Source organism: Kogia breviceps, chromosome 11 (genome assembly GCF_026419965.1).
Source record: "Kogia breviceps isolate mKogBre1 chromosome 11, mKogBre1 haplotype 1, whole genome shotgun sequence".
In the NCBI taxonomy this organism is placed as follows: domain Eukaryota; kingdom Metazoa; phylum Chordata; class Mammalia; order Artiodactyla; family Physeteridae; genus Kogia; species Kogia breviceps.
The window spans coordinates 43,840,508-43,853,144 of NC_081320.1; the positions used below are offsets into that span (position 1 = coordinate 43,840,508).

Genomic DNA, 12,637 nt, shown 5'->3' on the forward strand with positions numbered 1-12,637 from the left:
ATCATAAGCATTTATAAAATGTTCTGTGAACACAGTGGTTATTTCTCAGCAATGGCAAGTAATTTTCTTAGGATTTTTCTATTTTCTAAAATTTCTACAATGAATATGTATTACCTTTTAAATAACAAATTATAAAACTCTTTCTGGGACTGTTATAAAAAGTTGTTTTATATGTAACACATCACCAGTAAAACTAAAGCCTGGATGGAAAGCCCCCAGTGATATTGATGAGATATTATCAAGATACTCTGAGGCAGATGATTTAAGATTTTTTAACTGGTGAGATACAAGATGTGCAAATTTGGAGAAATTATAGGGCACCACCTTCTGTATCAGGAAGACTGGTAGACACATTGCTATCCTGCCTTGCTGAATTTTTTGTCTAGAGAGTTTTGATAATCTAGTAAACTCACATCAGCTGTGTCATTTCAAACAAGACAGCTGGACCCTGCCTGCTCTCAGTTGTGGCCACAGTGCTTTATATTTTGTTGTGTTCTCAGACTTACACTTGAAGAGGTAGCCTTTGCTCCATCCATACTTTGCTCAGTTACAAATGCTGGTCGCATAAACATTGAGCAAGGACAAGTCACTCCTGGGCCCCCAAAAGATTATTACCAACCCTGTAGAGGTTTGTGAGGGTTGACCTGACCAGAGAGTGGACAGGACATACCATAAGCTGAGGAGCAAGGGTTTCAAACTGGAGGCTTCCAGTAAGGGTCAAATGGACTTGAGATTCTAAGTGTAAGACATGTTGGTTTTTGGGTGAGTTTCCCAGAAGGGACTATGGGAGAAGAGGAGAAAAGGAAATGATTTATTAAGAGGATTTCTCCCTCATCAGAAATTCACTAACCCCCAAACACTGTTCATACTTCAGACTTAGCACTTGAGTAACACTCTCTGCTGTAATAGACAAGCCCTGAATGCTGTTTATTTCCTTCATATTTCAAAGTCTGTGCAGGTGTTCCTGGCCTTACAGACTTCTTTCCTTGCAGTTATCCAAGGACCCAGGCTCCTTCCATCTTGTGGCTCCTCCCTCCTCCATGCCTTTGGAGGAGTTCTCTCCATTTAGCCAGCAGCTAGAGAAAGAAAAAGGGAGATCTCACTGGAGAGGTTTATATGTACCAAAGTGGTGCATATAACTTCTGCTCACATCCATTGGCCATAACCTGGTCACATGGTCACACTTACCTGCAAGGTAGTCTGGGAAATGTAGTCTGTGTGTCCAGGAGGGAAAATAACAGAGGTTTAGAGGAACTCATGGGAGTTTCTGCCCCAGACTTTTTCCTTCTTCTCATTCCCTGCCTCCTTCGTAGAATGGTTTCCCAAATGTCTTCTTTCAATTAAAAACAAAACAAAACAAACAAACAAAAAAACGACATGAGTATAGGAGTTGGAAGTGGAGTGGATCACACAGGCCATGTTCTTTCTGAGGTTCATTGTTGTTTATAGTGGGAGCATGTGAGGTTTCTGCACCTAGAGGCCAAGCCTGAGGTCAGCTTTTACTAAACATCTTTCATCTTAGCATCCTCTGTCTTCTCTAAACATTTATTTTGTGTATCCCTCCTCCTTATGGCCCCTTTAATGATAAAACACAAGGCAGTAATATGATTTATGTTATGCAGATTCAAATCTAGATTCATAAAGGCCAGTTTCTATAAAACTACAGTTTTATCTGTGAGTAAAACAATGAAAAATAAAAATGGTTTAAACTTTTTCTTTTTAACATTGTACAGTTTTAATTTTTTTTTTTTTTTTTGTACGCGGGCCTCTCACTGCTGTGGCCCCTCCCATTGCGGGGCACAGGCTCCGGACGCGCAGGCTCAGCGGCCATGGCTCACGGGCCCAGCCGCTCCGCGACATGTGGGATCCTCCCGGACCGGGGCGCGAACCTGCGTCCCCTGCATCAGCAGGCGGACTCTCAACCACTGTGCCACCAGGGAAGCCCGTTGTACAGTTTTAATTTTAAATAATGTTTATTTTCAAACTCTAAATGTTCATTTTATAAAATTTGGAAAATTATGAAAGAGAAAATGATTGCCCATAATTCCACCACCCTCTCAACGTCTCAGTGTTTTCCTTTTGGAATATAATCTTAATTAAAGGGCTTTTATCTAAGGTCAACCAAAAACCATCAGTATAACTGCCAGGTTGAAAAGGAAGAGCCACGTATTTGTCATGGGACAAAGTCCCAGCCACAAAAATCACATCTATGTTTTTAAGGCTGTTGAGCTTTGCCTAAAATTTACCTCTGGATGCCTCCATTTCCTCACTTTAAAATGAGGAGTGTCCTTCATCTACCCAGACCGCATCTGCAGACTATAAATGAACAAGGCATCTGTCAAAAAGTTCTGAGGGCATAGAGTGTTCTAGAAAAACAGTTGTCCCAGTAGTATTTACATGTACTCAGAGGAGGGTTTGAAGGGATTATGGTTCAAAGACTCAACAAGAGGAAGCATTTTTTCCTAAGGGTGGATTGAGGGTTTCCTGCCAACCACTTTACCTAACAATTTTGATATTAATAAAGAGGAGAACAGAGACACACAGAGACTGCAAACCTAGGTGGCCCCAGGCTCCAACGGGGCTGTTCTTCCAACAAAGCCAAAACAGAATTCCCCTTCCAGCAGGACTCAGGTCTAGTTCCCAGAGCCGTTCACATTTTGATTCAAAGCTGGCTGATGAGAGCCAAACGAAGATACCCTTGTTCACTTTGTAAATGGAAATTTGAAATGAAGTATTTTCAAAATGATGGTTGACACCCAAGAGGATGTAATTAAAATACGGGGCTTCCTGGTTTGATGATGTGAAAGAAAGAGATGATCTGTCTCTTTGAAATCAAATTATTAAATTGTAAGAGAGAGGGGAGGTTTGACTTTCAGTCTTCAAAGCAAAATCATGACTGGCAATTTCCTTAATTGGTTTTTTACTTTAAATCACTAAGGCCAAGGTAGAGAGATAAGGGGCAACCAGGGGGCTGGAGAACAGGGTCCTGAGGAGGAGAAGGAAGAGCTGGGTGGGGAGGGGTAATCATTCATGTGTGGTGTATTTCCCTTCTATTTCCATCTCCTTTTAATCCTTCACAGACTTAAAATGCAGTTTGGGGGCTACTCGGGGCATCTCACACATGCCTCTCCCTTCCTCATGCGCTTTGAGGGAGGAGGTGGTGAAAGCTGGATGCAGGTAAAAGACCAAGTTGAAATCTGTATGCTGAGCATCTTTAGATGAGTATGCGGGGAGTCTGGTTTTAGCCCATACTTCACATGATGTCACTGAGATTTTATTTTCGATTCCTAAAACCTCTTTGCTAATTAAAACCATATTGCCTTGGGTCTTTTAGCTCTTTTAATTCTAAAACAGCCCTGAGAATTTCATGGTAATTCCTGATTTGTTTACTCTTCAAATGAAAGAGTTGTCTGAACTGCTGGAAGGTTCCCATAAGGATTTAACCCTCAACTCATTCTTTTCCCCGGCTTTACTTTCCTCGTCTATAGCCTGGGGTAGTAATGAGTACCTCTCCGGACTTTTGTGAGGATTAAACAGAATTCTCTGTATAAAATGCTGGGCATAGTGTTTGCATTTAGTAGACAATGTATTAAATGGTAGCTACTATTCATAATAATGGTTGTCATCATCATCATAGTCCAACCCCAGAAAATCCACATTGGGTTAAAAACTCTAAGCCCAGTTAAAAATTCTAAGCCCACTTTAGGTGGGATATGAACCTAGCAAATTGTTTTTATGTTCGTGTTATGTGATTCTCTTCTTCTCTTGGATTGGAAAAGGATACCAAAAGTGATACAAATTCTGCCTTTGCCTTAGAAATAAGCACAAGCAGGATGAACCCCATTGGGGTCAAATACCACTGGTGACTTCCTCTCTGAATGTGTGTCTGTTTTCCTCTCTCTCTCTCTCTCCACCCTCCCCACCACACACACACACACACACACACACACACACACGGGTGTTGTGTTATTAAAAACAGTATCTTTGTAGGAAAATAGAAAATATGTTGTCTGTGTTGTCTGCTTCTTTACCCATACCTTTCTTTGAATTTGGTTCCATCACATCTGATTCCCCTTGGGTTTTACCCAAAGAGAGTAATGCTCAGAGGGAATTAAATTAGCTTAGATGCTCCCTTGGGTTCCCCCAGCATCTTGTTTAAAGCTGTAAAAGCAATTCAGAGTCCATTTTAGCTATGCTCTAAGCCGGAAGCTCCCGATTTCTAGGGCATGAGCACCATGTAGTCCAGAGACTGGGGCTCTGGGGAGAGCCTGCTTTGTGAGACCACTTAGTACCACCCTATGGGCCAGCCCCCCACCCTACTTCCAGCTACTCCTCAGTTAAGCGTCATCTGTGGACAGACAGAAATCTCTTTTGCATCTTTGTTTTTCAGCTTCTACTCCCTTGTGGGAATAATAAGTCCCATATGTATAGTTCCCCACTCCTCCCCCAGATAAAGTAATACTTCCTCTTGCTTCTCCTAAAAGTGCCCCTTTCTGATTACTAGAAAGTAATCTAGTTTCCTAACTACCTAACAAGCTAAGAATTCCCCTTCCTCATTGCCTCGTGATTTGTAGATTTTGATTAGGTGCCTTCCCAGCATTTGTCTTCTTGGACTTGAATAGTGTCCTAATTTTCTACAGCTCTTTACTCTCTTAAAATCAGAGAGACCTGAGATAAAATCCCAACTCTAGTACTTTCTAGCTACATGTCCACTGGCAAGTTTATCGGATCTTTAGTTTCCTTTTCTCATCTGAAAAACAGAGAATACTAATGCTTACCCCACAGGGTGGTTTGAGGTTTTAGGAGATAAAATGGTATCCGTGTTCTTAAGTGGAGATGAAGGTATGGGTAGGGTCTAAAGTCAGTTTAAGACCAGGGAAATGTGAAGATCAAATAGGGTCAAAAGTAGCCGGTGTTGGAAGAGATTGCTTAAAAAGTAGTAAATCTGTATTCAGAGATAATGTAATAGGAAAAATATATATCTTTTAAGTATAAGATTTACTCTCAGGAAATTGAGCATCTTGGGGTGGGGGGTGGTAGTGAAAACAGTAGTGCTACCCTCCCCGCATCCGTGGAACGGCAAGAGGAATTGCAGGGCTACTTATTTTTCTCTCATCACTTAACTAAAACAAATGACCGCTCCCTCCTAAATGATGGTACTGTGAAGCCAAACTGCTTTCAAATTGCTTTATATCTATTATTTTTAAAGTATCCACTGTCCTTAGTTTTAATAGTGAATGAGTTGAGTGATTATATTTATGTCATACCACCGCCACACACATCCCAAATACAGCAAAATCGAATTCCCCTTGATTGGCCAGTAGGCCTTAAGAATACGATGTGTTTTGCTACTCCTGTGAATGTAGCTGGGTTTACTCTGCTGACTTCCACTGCTTACTTGAAACTGCCCCCTTGTTCATCTGCCCCCTCACACAGCCTCAGGAAATGCCCTTAATAATTGTCTTCCTTTGTGGGACGTTCCTCTCTGTGGTAAAGGTCAGCAGTGCTGCCATGCTCAATACTGACAATGCTCTTCCTCCTTGGGATCATTTATAAAACTTCTCATAGTTCTTTTTCTCACTCCCCAAATGCCCAGGGAGACCAGGGTCCCTGCTCACCAGTCTCTCTCTGGAGAGGTGCCTGTGCTCTGTACCATCCATTTCTCTAAGCTCTGGCTTAGCACTTCTGCCACCCAGGTGTTAAGCCTCTGTACTAGCCTTTCCTTCACACGCTGGCTAATTTTGCAGGTTCATGCATTGCCTCATGTAAGCCTAGAATTCCAACCCTGTAACATGGGCCCACTGACAGCCTAAAGCGAGCCTTCTCCATCCCAGAACTGAGCCTAGACGACTTTGTGACTCTAGCCTGGCCCTGGGAGCACCAGCCTGTGGATCTCAGATGCACTCAGGTCCATATGCCCCCCTAGCTTCACCGGGGCTGCTGACCAGTTCCCATCTTCGTTAAATTCATCTACTGCCTTTTCTCTTAGACATTCCAGAAGCATTAGTTGGCTTTCCCACTATAGCATCTGAAGAGAAAATACTGCATCCCAGGTCAAAAACCTGGCTGAAAGTTCCCACTAAAAAGCCAGCTGTCACTCTTAAATTGTCAGAAAGTTAGCGATGATATTTGAGGAAGTAATGAAACGGCTATAGATGAGGTAAGCTTTGCAACAGGCAAATGTGTTCGCAACTTCTGACACCTGGAGAAGAGGGTGAGGTGTCGGCTCCCAGCGACCAGCCCAGCAGAAAGTCCAATTAGGGCAGCTTTTAAAGGGGGTGATCACCTCAGCGGTGTGGGCGCCACTCCCAGGGGAGCAGGGCTGTCAGAAGGCGCTGTCCAGATGGCTGCCTCCCAGCCCTTCTGAACTGGAGAGACACCTGCTGTGAATCGAATCTGTGGCTTCCGTGCCCCTCAATTGCTATTCCAGACCCTCTGCCTGTGAATGGGGTGGGGGCTCCAGGCCCTATGAGTGGGTCTGTGGTCTCAGGGCAAAGCTTTCACAGCTTCTCGGGAGAACAGTGGTGTCTGCAAGACATGCGTTTGGTTAACAAGCCGGAGAGGCCTCATAAATTTCAGAGCAACAGGAACTGAGCGGCTTTGAAACTCCAGCTGCAGATGGGCTTGGTATGTCTGTTCTGCAAACCAGAGCATTTGATTTTCCAGTCAGCCTGCGTGCTAATCAGACCTGGTGCCTGGAGGAGAGGAGAGCAGGGTCCTGAGCCCCGGGGAAGGGGCAGCCCGATCCTCCCTTGCCTGGACTTCCGGGGCCCCCCCTTGGAGTTTCCCTGTTGGCCTTTACTGCCTTCCTTTTCTAAATGAGGCGGGGGTTTTTCCATTTTAAGTATCTAGGCTTCTCCTTCCTTCACTTTGATATTTCCCTGAGTTTTCAGAAAGAAGAGAAAGAAAAATTAGGGGAAGAAAGTAGAGGAGGGTAAAGGAAGAATAGGGAGAGGGAGAGGAGGAGGAAAGGAGAGAGACAGAGAGAGTTTCGAGACTCATTCTCTGGGAAGATGCTGGGAGTTGGGGCGTTTCCTTATAAAGCTCATTGTTATTTAAGTTACTAGCAAATCCTCCACTTGTGACCACCTGTCCTGCCTGTATGTAAGGCCAGCACCTGGCACGTAACCCACACTCAGAAAGTGGTGACTGTCGTCTCCCCTCCTAGCCTCCCCCAGAGTCCCTCTCCTCCAGAGCGCCCGTGAAGCTTCTGGGAACATCAGTAGGACCGGTCTTGTCTGTGTGAGCTCAGCATGTTGCAGCGTTGCAATTTTCATTGCTGATTCTAGTGGTGTCTGAGGCAAACACCTTTAAAAGCCCTGAAACAAGAGCAGTGCCTCCCTTGACCTGTGGGGAGATTCACACTCTGTGCAGGGCTTTTAGGCACCTCAGCCCATGAGGCTTGCCCAGCACCTCCAGGCACAGGAGCCTACAACTCCCGCTGAGGTTGCAGCAAGCGCAGAGGGCCAGGATGTGGCCCACCTGCGGACTGTATTTGGTTCCCTCCTCCCCGTCCACTTCCCCAGTGCAAACCACACCCCCCCAGAGCCGCTGAATGTGCTGTTGGAAACAGGACCCACCCTCACTATACACAATGAACTGCTCGGGGCTATGGATCAGGATGGCACCCAATGCAGAGTCTTGAACTAAATGCTCACTTTTAAGATGTTTGGGATTATATTAGGAGGACAAGCTTGTGTAACAGAATAGAAACAGGAAGTTTACATGAGTGTGTACGTGCATGCGTGCGTGCGTGCAGGCACGCAGGCAGCATGTGGTTACATAGTTCTCCCTAAGTGGTGGATTAAAGATGGGTTTTATTCCCTAAGATGTTTTTTTATTCTACATTGGCATTTACAAAAGGTTTCCACAGTGATGTATCACTTTTGTAATCAGGAAAATGTTGTTTAAAATAAACAGCCTTTTAGTAATCATGATCATTGACTAGCATCAAGCTCCCTTGGTCCCCTCAGCACCTGGACTTGAGTGGGAACGGTGGGATTGTGGAGGAGTGGGAGCCCAAGCTCTAAGCATCAGACTCCCCTCCTCACCCTGGTCTCTGACTGCAGGGAGAAAATCCAGCAGGCATTTGCTGCCATCATTGTGACCAGAGCAGGGAGTTTCCTCATTGCCTGGGCTCTTTGGCTCTTAGGGAGCTGTTGAACGACAGACGGTTTACATTGGCAGATGCCTCTCTGTTGTCTTCGTGGAGGATGTCATCCACCATAACACATGAAGTTCCTTTCAAAAGCAGCTGCAGAAGAGAAGTTGCTCTCTGACCTTAGACTTGGGCAAAGCTGAGTCTGTCCTGCAAATGCAAAATAGGTGCATTGCTACTTAACGGACTGTGTACACCCTTGCTTAGATGGCTAGGAGACATGGAGCTTCAGCACATGCACGTGACTGTCTGACCTGTGTCTTCATATGTAACCTGATACCTGAGTTCTTTGCTCTTTTCAACCCCTGCCCTTATATTCCTTTGCTCTGCTCTGTCCTTCCCTTTCTCACTGCCGCTCTGTGCTTCTTCCTCTCTGCCCCACTCCCCTTCTCTGTCCCTTTCTCTCCATCTCTGTCTCTCCCTCCTTCCCTCTTTCCCTTCCTGTCTGTCTTTGTCTCCTCTGCCTCCTCCCCCCACCCAATTCTCCCTCCGTCCCTCCTTCTGTGTTTCTCTCTCTCTCTCTCTCTCTCTCTCTCTCACACACACACACACACACACACACACACGTCTTTCCATTTGCATCTCCTTTTTATGGTACCTATTTTTATAAAGCCTCTTCAAGTCATTTATGAGATGAGGCAAAATATCCATAAATACAGGTTAAGCGAGATTGTGGCATTGAGTCTACCCCTCCCCTGTCAGCTCTGGAGAGTAGTGTTCCCAAAGACAGATCCTGAGTTTTCCTTTTAATGTATTTCTATTGACCTGACACTTGACCACAGAGAACCTCAGCAGATTCCAGGCTTTAGTATCACACAGGAGTTTGAAGAGCTGGAAGATGATCAGTTCCAGCAAAGATCCCTTTCAGGATCCCTGTCATCTTACTTCTCTGAGAGGCCTTTTGTCTCTATCCTTTGTTTCCTCTGATACAAGCCTGTCTCTCAAACATGAGTGCACATCAGTATCACCTGTAGGGCAAATGGTCTTGTATATCAATTCTACCGCAATAAACCCAACTTTAAAAAAATCACCTGGAGAGTTTGTCACACGGATTACTGGGCCCCACCCCAAGGACCCTAATTCCATCATGTGGGATGGGGTCCATGAACTTGGCCTTCTGACAGGTTCTCGGGGGTGTGAAGCTGCTGGTCCATAGACCACATTTTAAGAAGCCCGGCTCTAAGCCCTGACAAGGGACTCCCACTAGCCCCTTGGAGGTGGTTGTCTAAATGGCCTTTTGTAGAGCTTATCAAAAGCCTTTTTTAATGTCTGAATCAAATTAGATCCACTAATCTCCAGCCACTTCATCTCTCCATATTTGCCCCTTGACGAGTTTAGTCAGCACAGAGACACTGGTTATGTGAACTACAGCAGATCCTTCCAGCTTCAACTTACCACCCCAGTGTCCGCTGTCAGCAAGTGACCAAGTCACTCATCAGCCACCTGGGCCTGGGACTCGCAGGTAGCCGTTATCTCAGCCAAGGCAGTTGGAACCCATGTCCTAGAGGCCCCTGCTGGACAGGGATGTGCTGCAGCCAGAGCAGGGCCGGCCAACAGCCCTGGGTCGCCATCTCCACCTGGCTCTGGGCTTCTCTGCTTGTCCTCACATGTGAAAGTCACTGTCTTTAGTAGCTGAAGGGCCCACCTGGACTTTCAGTTATGCTGCACTGAAGTTATGGAGGGAGGGGGAGATTATATATGAGAGTGGTCTTGTTACGTGTGGGGACTCATTAGCATAGTGGGATCGTCAGTGATGATAACAGAAGAGCTAACAGCTGAGAGATATGTACCAGACGATTTGCTGAGCACAGTACTTAACCCGCTTGGCCTCGCTCAGCCTCAGAGCCACCATGAGGCAGTGGACTCCCCATCTCACTGGGGTGGAAGCTCAGCACCGCATCCAGGCGGCAGAGGCAGGACCCAGACCCGTGTCTCTCTGCCTCCTAAACCCACACTCATAACCTCTGAGTGCCCTCTCGCCTTCTGCATCATGGACTCTGCTATATTTTTAGCCTCTGCTTTCTCCACTGGAATTACGAGGTTTCCAAAATTGTGATTCTTCTGGAAGCAATAGAGAGACAGCAACATGAGTTTACTATTTCGTGGTGGTCAAAAATCCCACAATATGAAATTGGGGCTTAATTCACTCAAAGAGCAAGAACTCCAAACACATATTTTTTCCTCAAAAAATACTTGAGAAAGACCCACTCCCCAAATGCCCAAAACACAAAATATAAGAGGACCCCCTGAAAGATGCAACAGAAACGTCTATCATGCCATCTTGAAATTGCTATCTACTCTCTCTCAAGGGTTATTTGGACAAAACAAGGCTATTGGAGTCTAATAAAATAAATCCAAAGTGATACCCTTTGGGCTGGCCATTAGGTCATGTGTGGTTCCCAACAGTGCTTCCAGCTGGCCTGAGAGGTTTGGTGATGCCCCAAACCCTTGAGAGTTAGAGGTACCAGGGCTCTGAGTGGACCAGACTCTGCTGCCTCTCCCTCCCCATCAAGGCTTTCCCAGTACTGCCTGTGCTACTCCTGGGTGGACTTCTATGCATTAAGTCATCTTCATGGCGTGATCACGCCTAATCAACTTAGGCCAGAGAGGCCCTACCACCAGATTCATGTAAACCCTTTCCAGACTCTTCTTCGCATCTAAATTTCTGTTTGTTTGTTTGTTTGTTTGTTTAAATAGAATCATACTATACAGACCACACTGGAAATGCACTAGTTCACTTACAGTCATATATCATGAGCATCTTTTTGCGTCATTATTCTTCCTCAGCATCAATTTAATGGCTTTAGAGTACTCTTTTATGCCTTTCTTTGGTTTCCTGCCTTTAAAACAGATTTTTATGAAGGCTATCTTTTAAAAAATCATCACTATCACTTTGGAAAAGTAAAATTAGGTCATTCTTGGGGAACAGGCTTTGAAAGTAAAATTGCTCTGGTGTCTCTGAATTACACTGAGTCTTTTGGAGAGATTGTTTTGTTTTCTACAAAGTGAAGTAAATAAGTAAAGCCCCACTGGAAAACTCTCAATGCAGGCATCTCTGGTCCTGTACTGGCTGTTAGAAAGTTAGAGCTGAAGAGGAGGTACTGGTAGAAACCAGAAACCCCAGCCATCCAGGCTCCCTCTCTGGTGGGGTGAACCAGTGGGATGTCTTGCTATGCCTTGGATCTGAGCCAAATGTCTTTTCTCTCCCCAGCAGACCCGCCCGTGGCCGCAGCTGTGGTGTCCCATTTTAATGACTGCCCAGCTTCCCACAGTCAGTTCTGCTTCCATGGAACCTGCAGGTTTTTGGTGCAGGAGGACAAGCCAGCATGTGTGTAAGTGTCCCCTGGGGTTCTGGGGTGCTGGGGCTGCAGACGCGCCAGCAACCCATTAAAAGAGCACTTCCCTCCAGAAGCCATGCCAGAGGCCCCTGAGAGCCTTGGAGCCGATGTGTTAGAGAATCAGAACAGCAGGCTAAGGGAGACCTGCTTCAAACCCAGTTGGTTAAAAATCCGGGTTCCAGAGCCCTGGCCCAGAGCCACTAAGGCAGAACTCCTAGAGTTTAGAGCCTGGGGATTTGCATTTTTAACAAGCACCTCAGGTGACTCCTGGGTTCAACAAAGTCTGAAAATTCCTGGATTCACGTTTTTTTTCTTTTTTTTTTAAATTGAAGTCTGGCTGATTTACAATGTTGTGCTAGTTTCAGGTGTACAGCAAAGTGATTCAGTTATTTCTATATATTTTTAATATAAAGAATATATTCTTTTTCAGATTCTTTTACATGATACGTTATTACCAGATAGTGAATATAGTTCCCTGTGCTCTACAGTAGGACCTTGTTGTTTATTTTTTATATAGTAGTGCATATCTATTAATCCCAAACTCCTAATTTTGGTTCAAGTTTAATTCACTACTTAGAATTTCTGGAGAGCAAGGCATTTGTTTGGATCCCTTTGAATAGCTGGCATCACTTAAGATGAGGTCTCTGCCCTCATCCAGCTAATAAAATAAGCCAGAAGTACATGCAGAGGGTTGGTGTACATGAGTGGTAACAGAGCAAAGCAACTTGGAAATAAAGATGCAGGCCGGGGCGTGGCATTTGCCACTGCAGCCTGAGCGTGAGCCCCTGGGGGCTGCTTCTGAAAACATAGCTGAGCCCCACCCCAATCCCCTGAATCAGAATCTCCAGGAATGGGACCCAGGAGTCACATTAGTTAAGAGCCACCAGTGATTGCCATGGTCAGCCCGACTGAGCAAGAAAGGCCCGTAAGGAAAGCTTCCCGGAGCAGGTGTCGGGGTTTGGCTGGTGGGGAGAGCAGAGAGGTTGCTCCGGGCCTGGAGTGTTGGGGGACCTGCCGTTACAGTCAGTGAGGCCAGAGTAGGGAGGAGACAAGATTGGAGATGAATTGGAAGCCAGAGCCTGTTGGAAGTGAGCCTTTATTCTCTAGGCAGTGGGAACCGTGCCAGTCATGGGAAGGAGTG

General features: G+C 45.5%; 1 protein-coding gene across 2 annotated transcripts in view; it reads left to right on the plus strand.

The window, feature by feature from the left end:
- The window catches only part of TGFA (transforming growth factor alpha), a 102,521-nt gene that overhangs the window by 71,959 nt on the left and 17,925 nt on the right, over positions 1–12,637 (plus strand). The window contains exon 3 of one of the 2 annotated variants that reach the window (XM_059079839.2): positions 11,370–11,490. In XM_059079839.2, coding sequence (XP_058935822.1) covers positions 11,370–11,490 — 121 coding nt within the window. The remainder of the gene's footprint in view (positions 1–11,369; positions 11,491–12,637) is intronic. The other variant, XM_059079840.2, reaches the window with a different exon arrangement.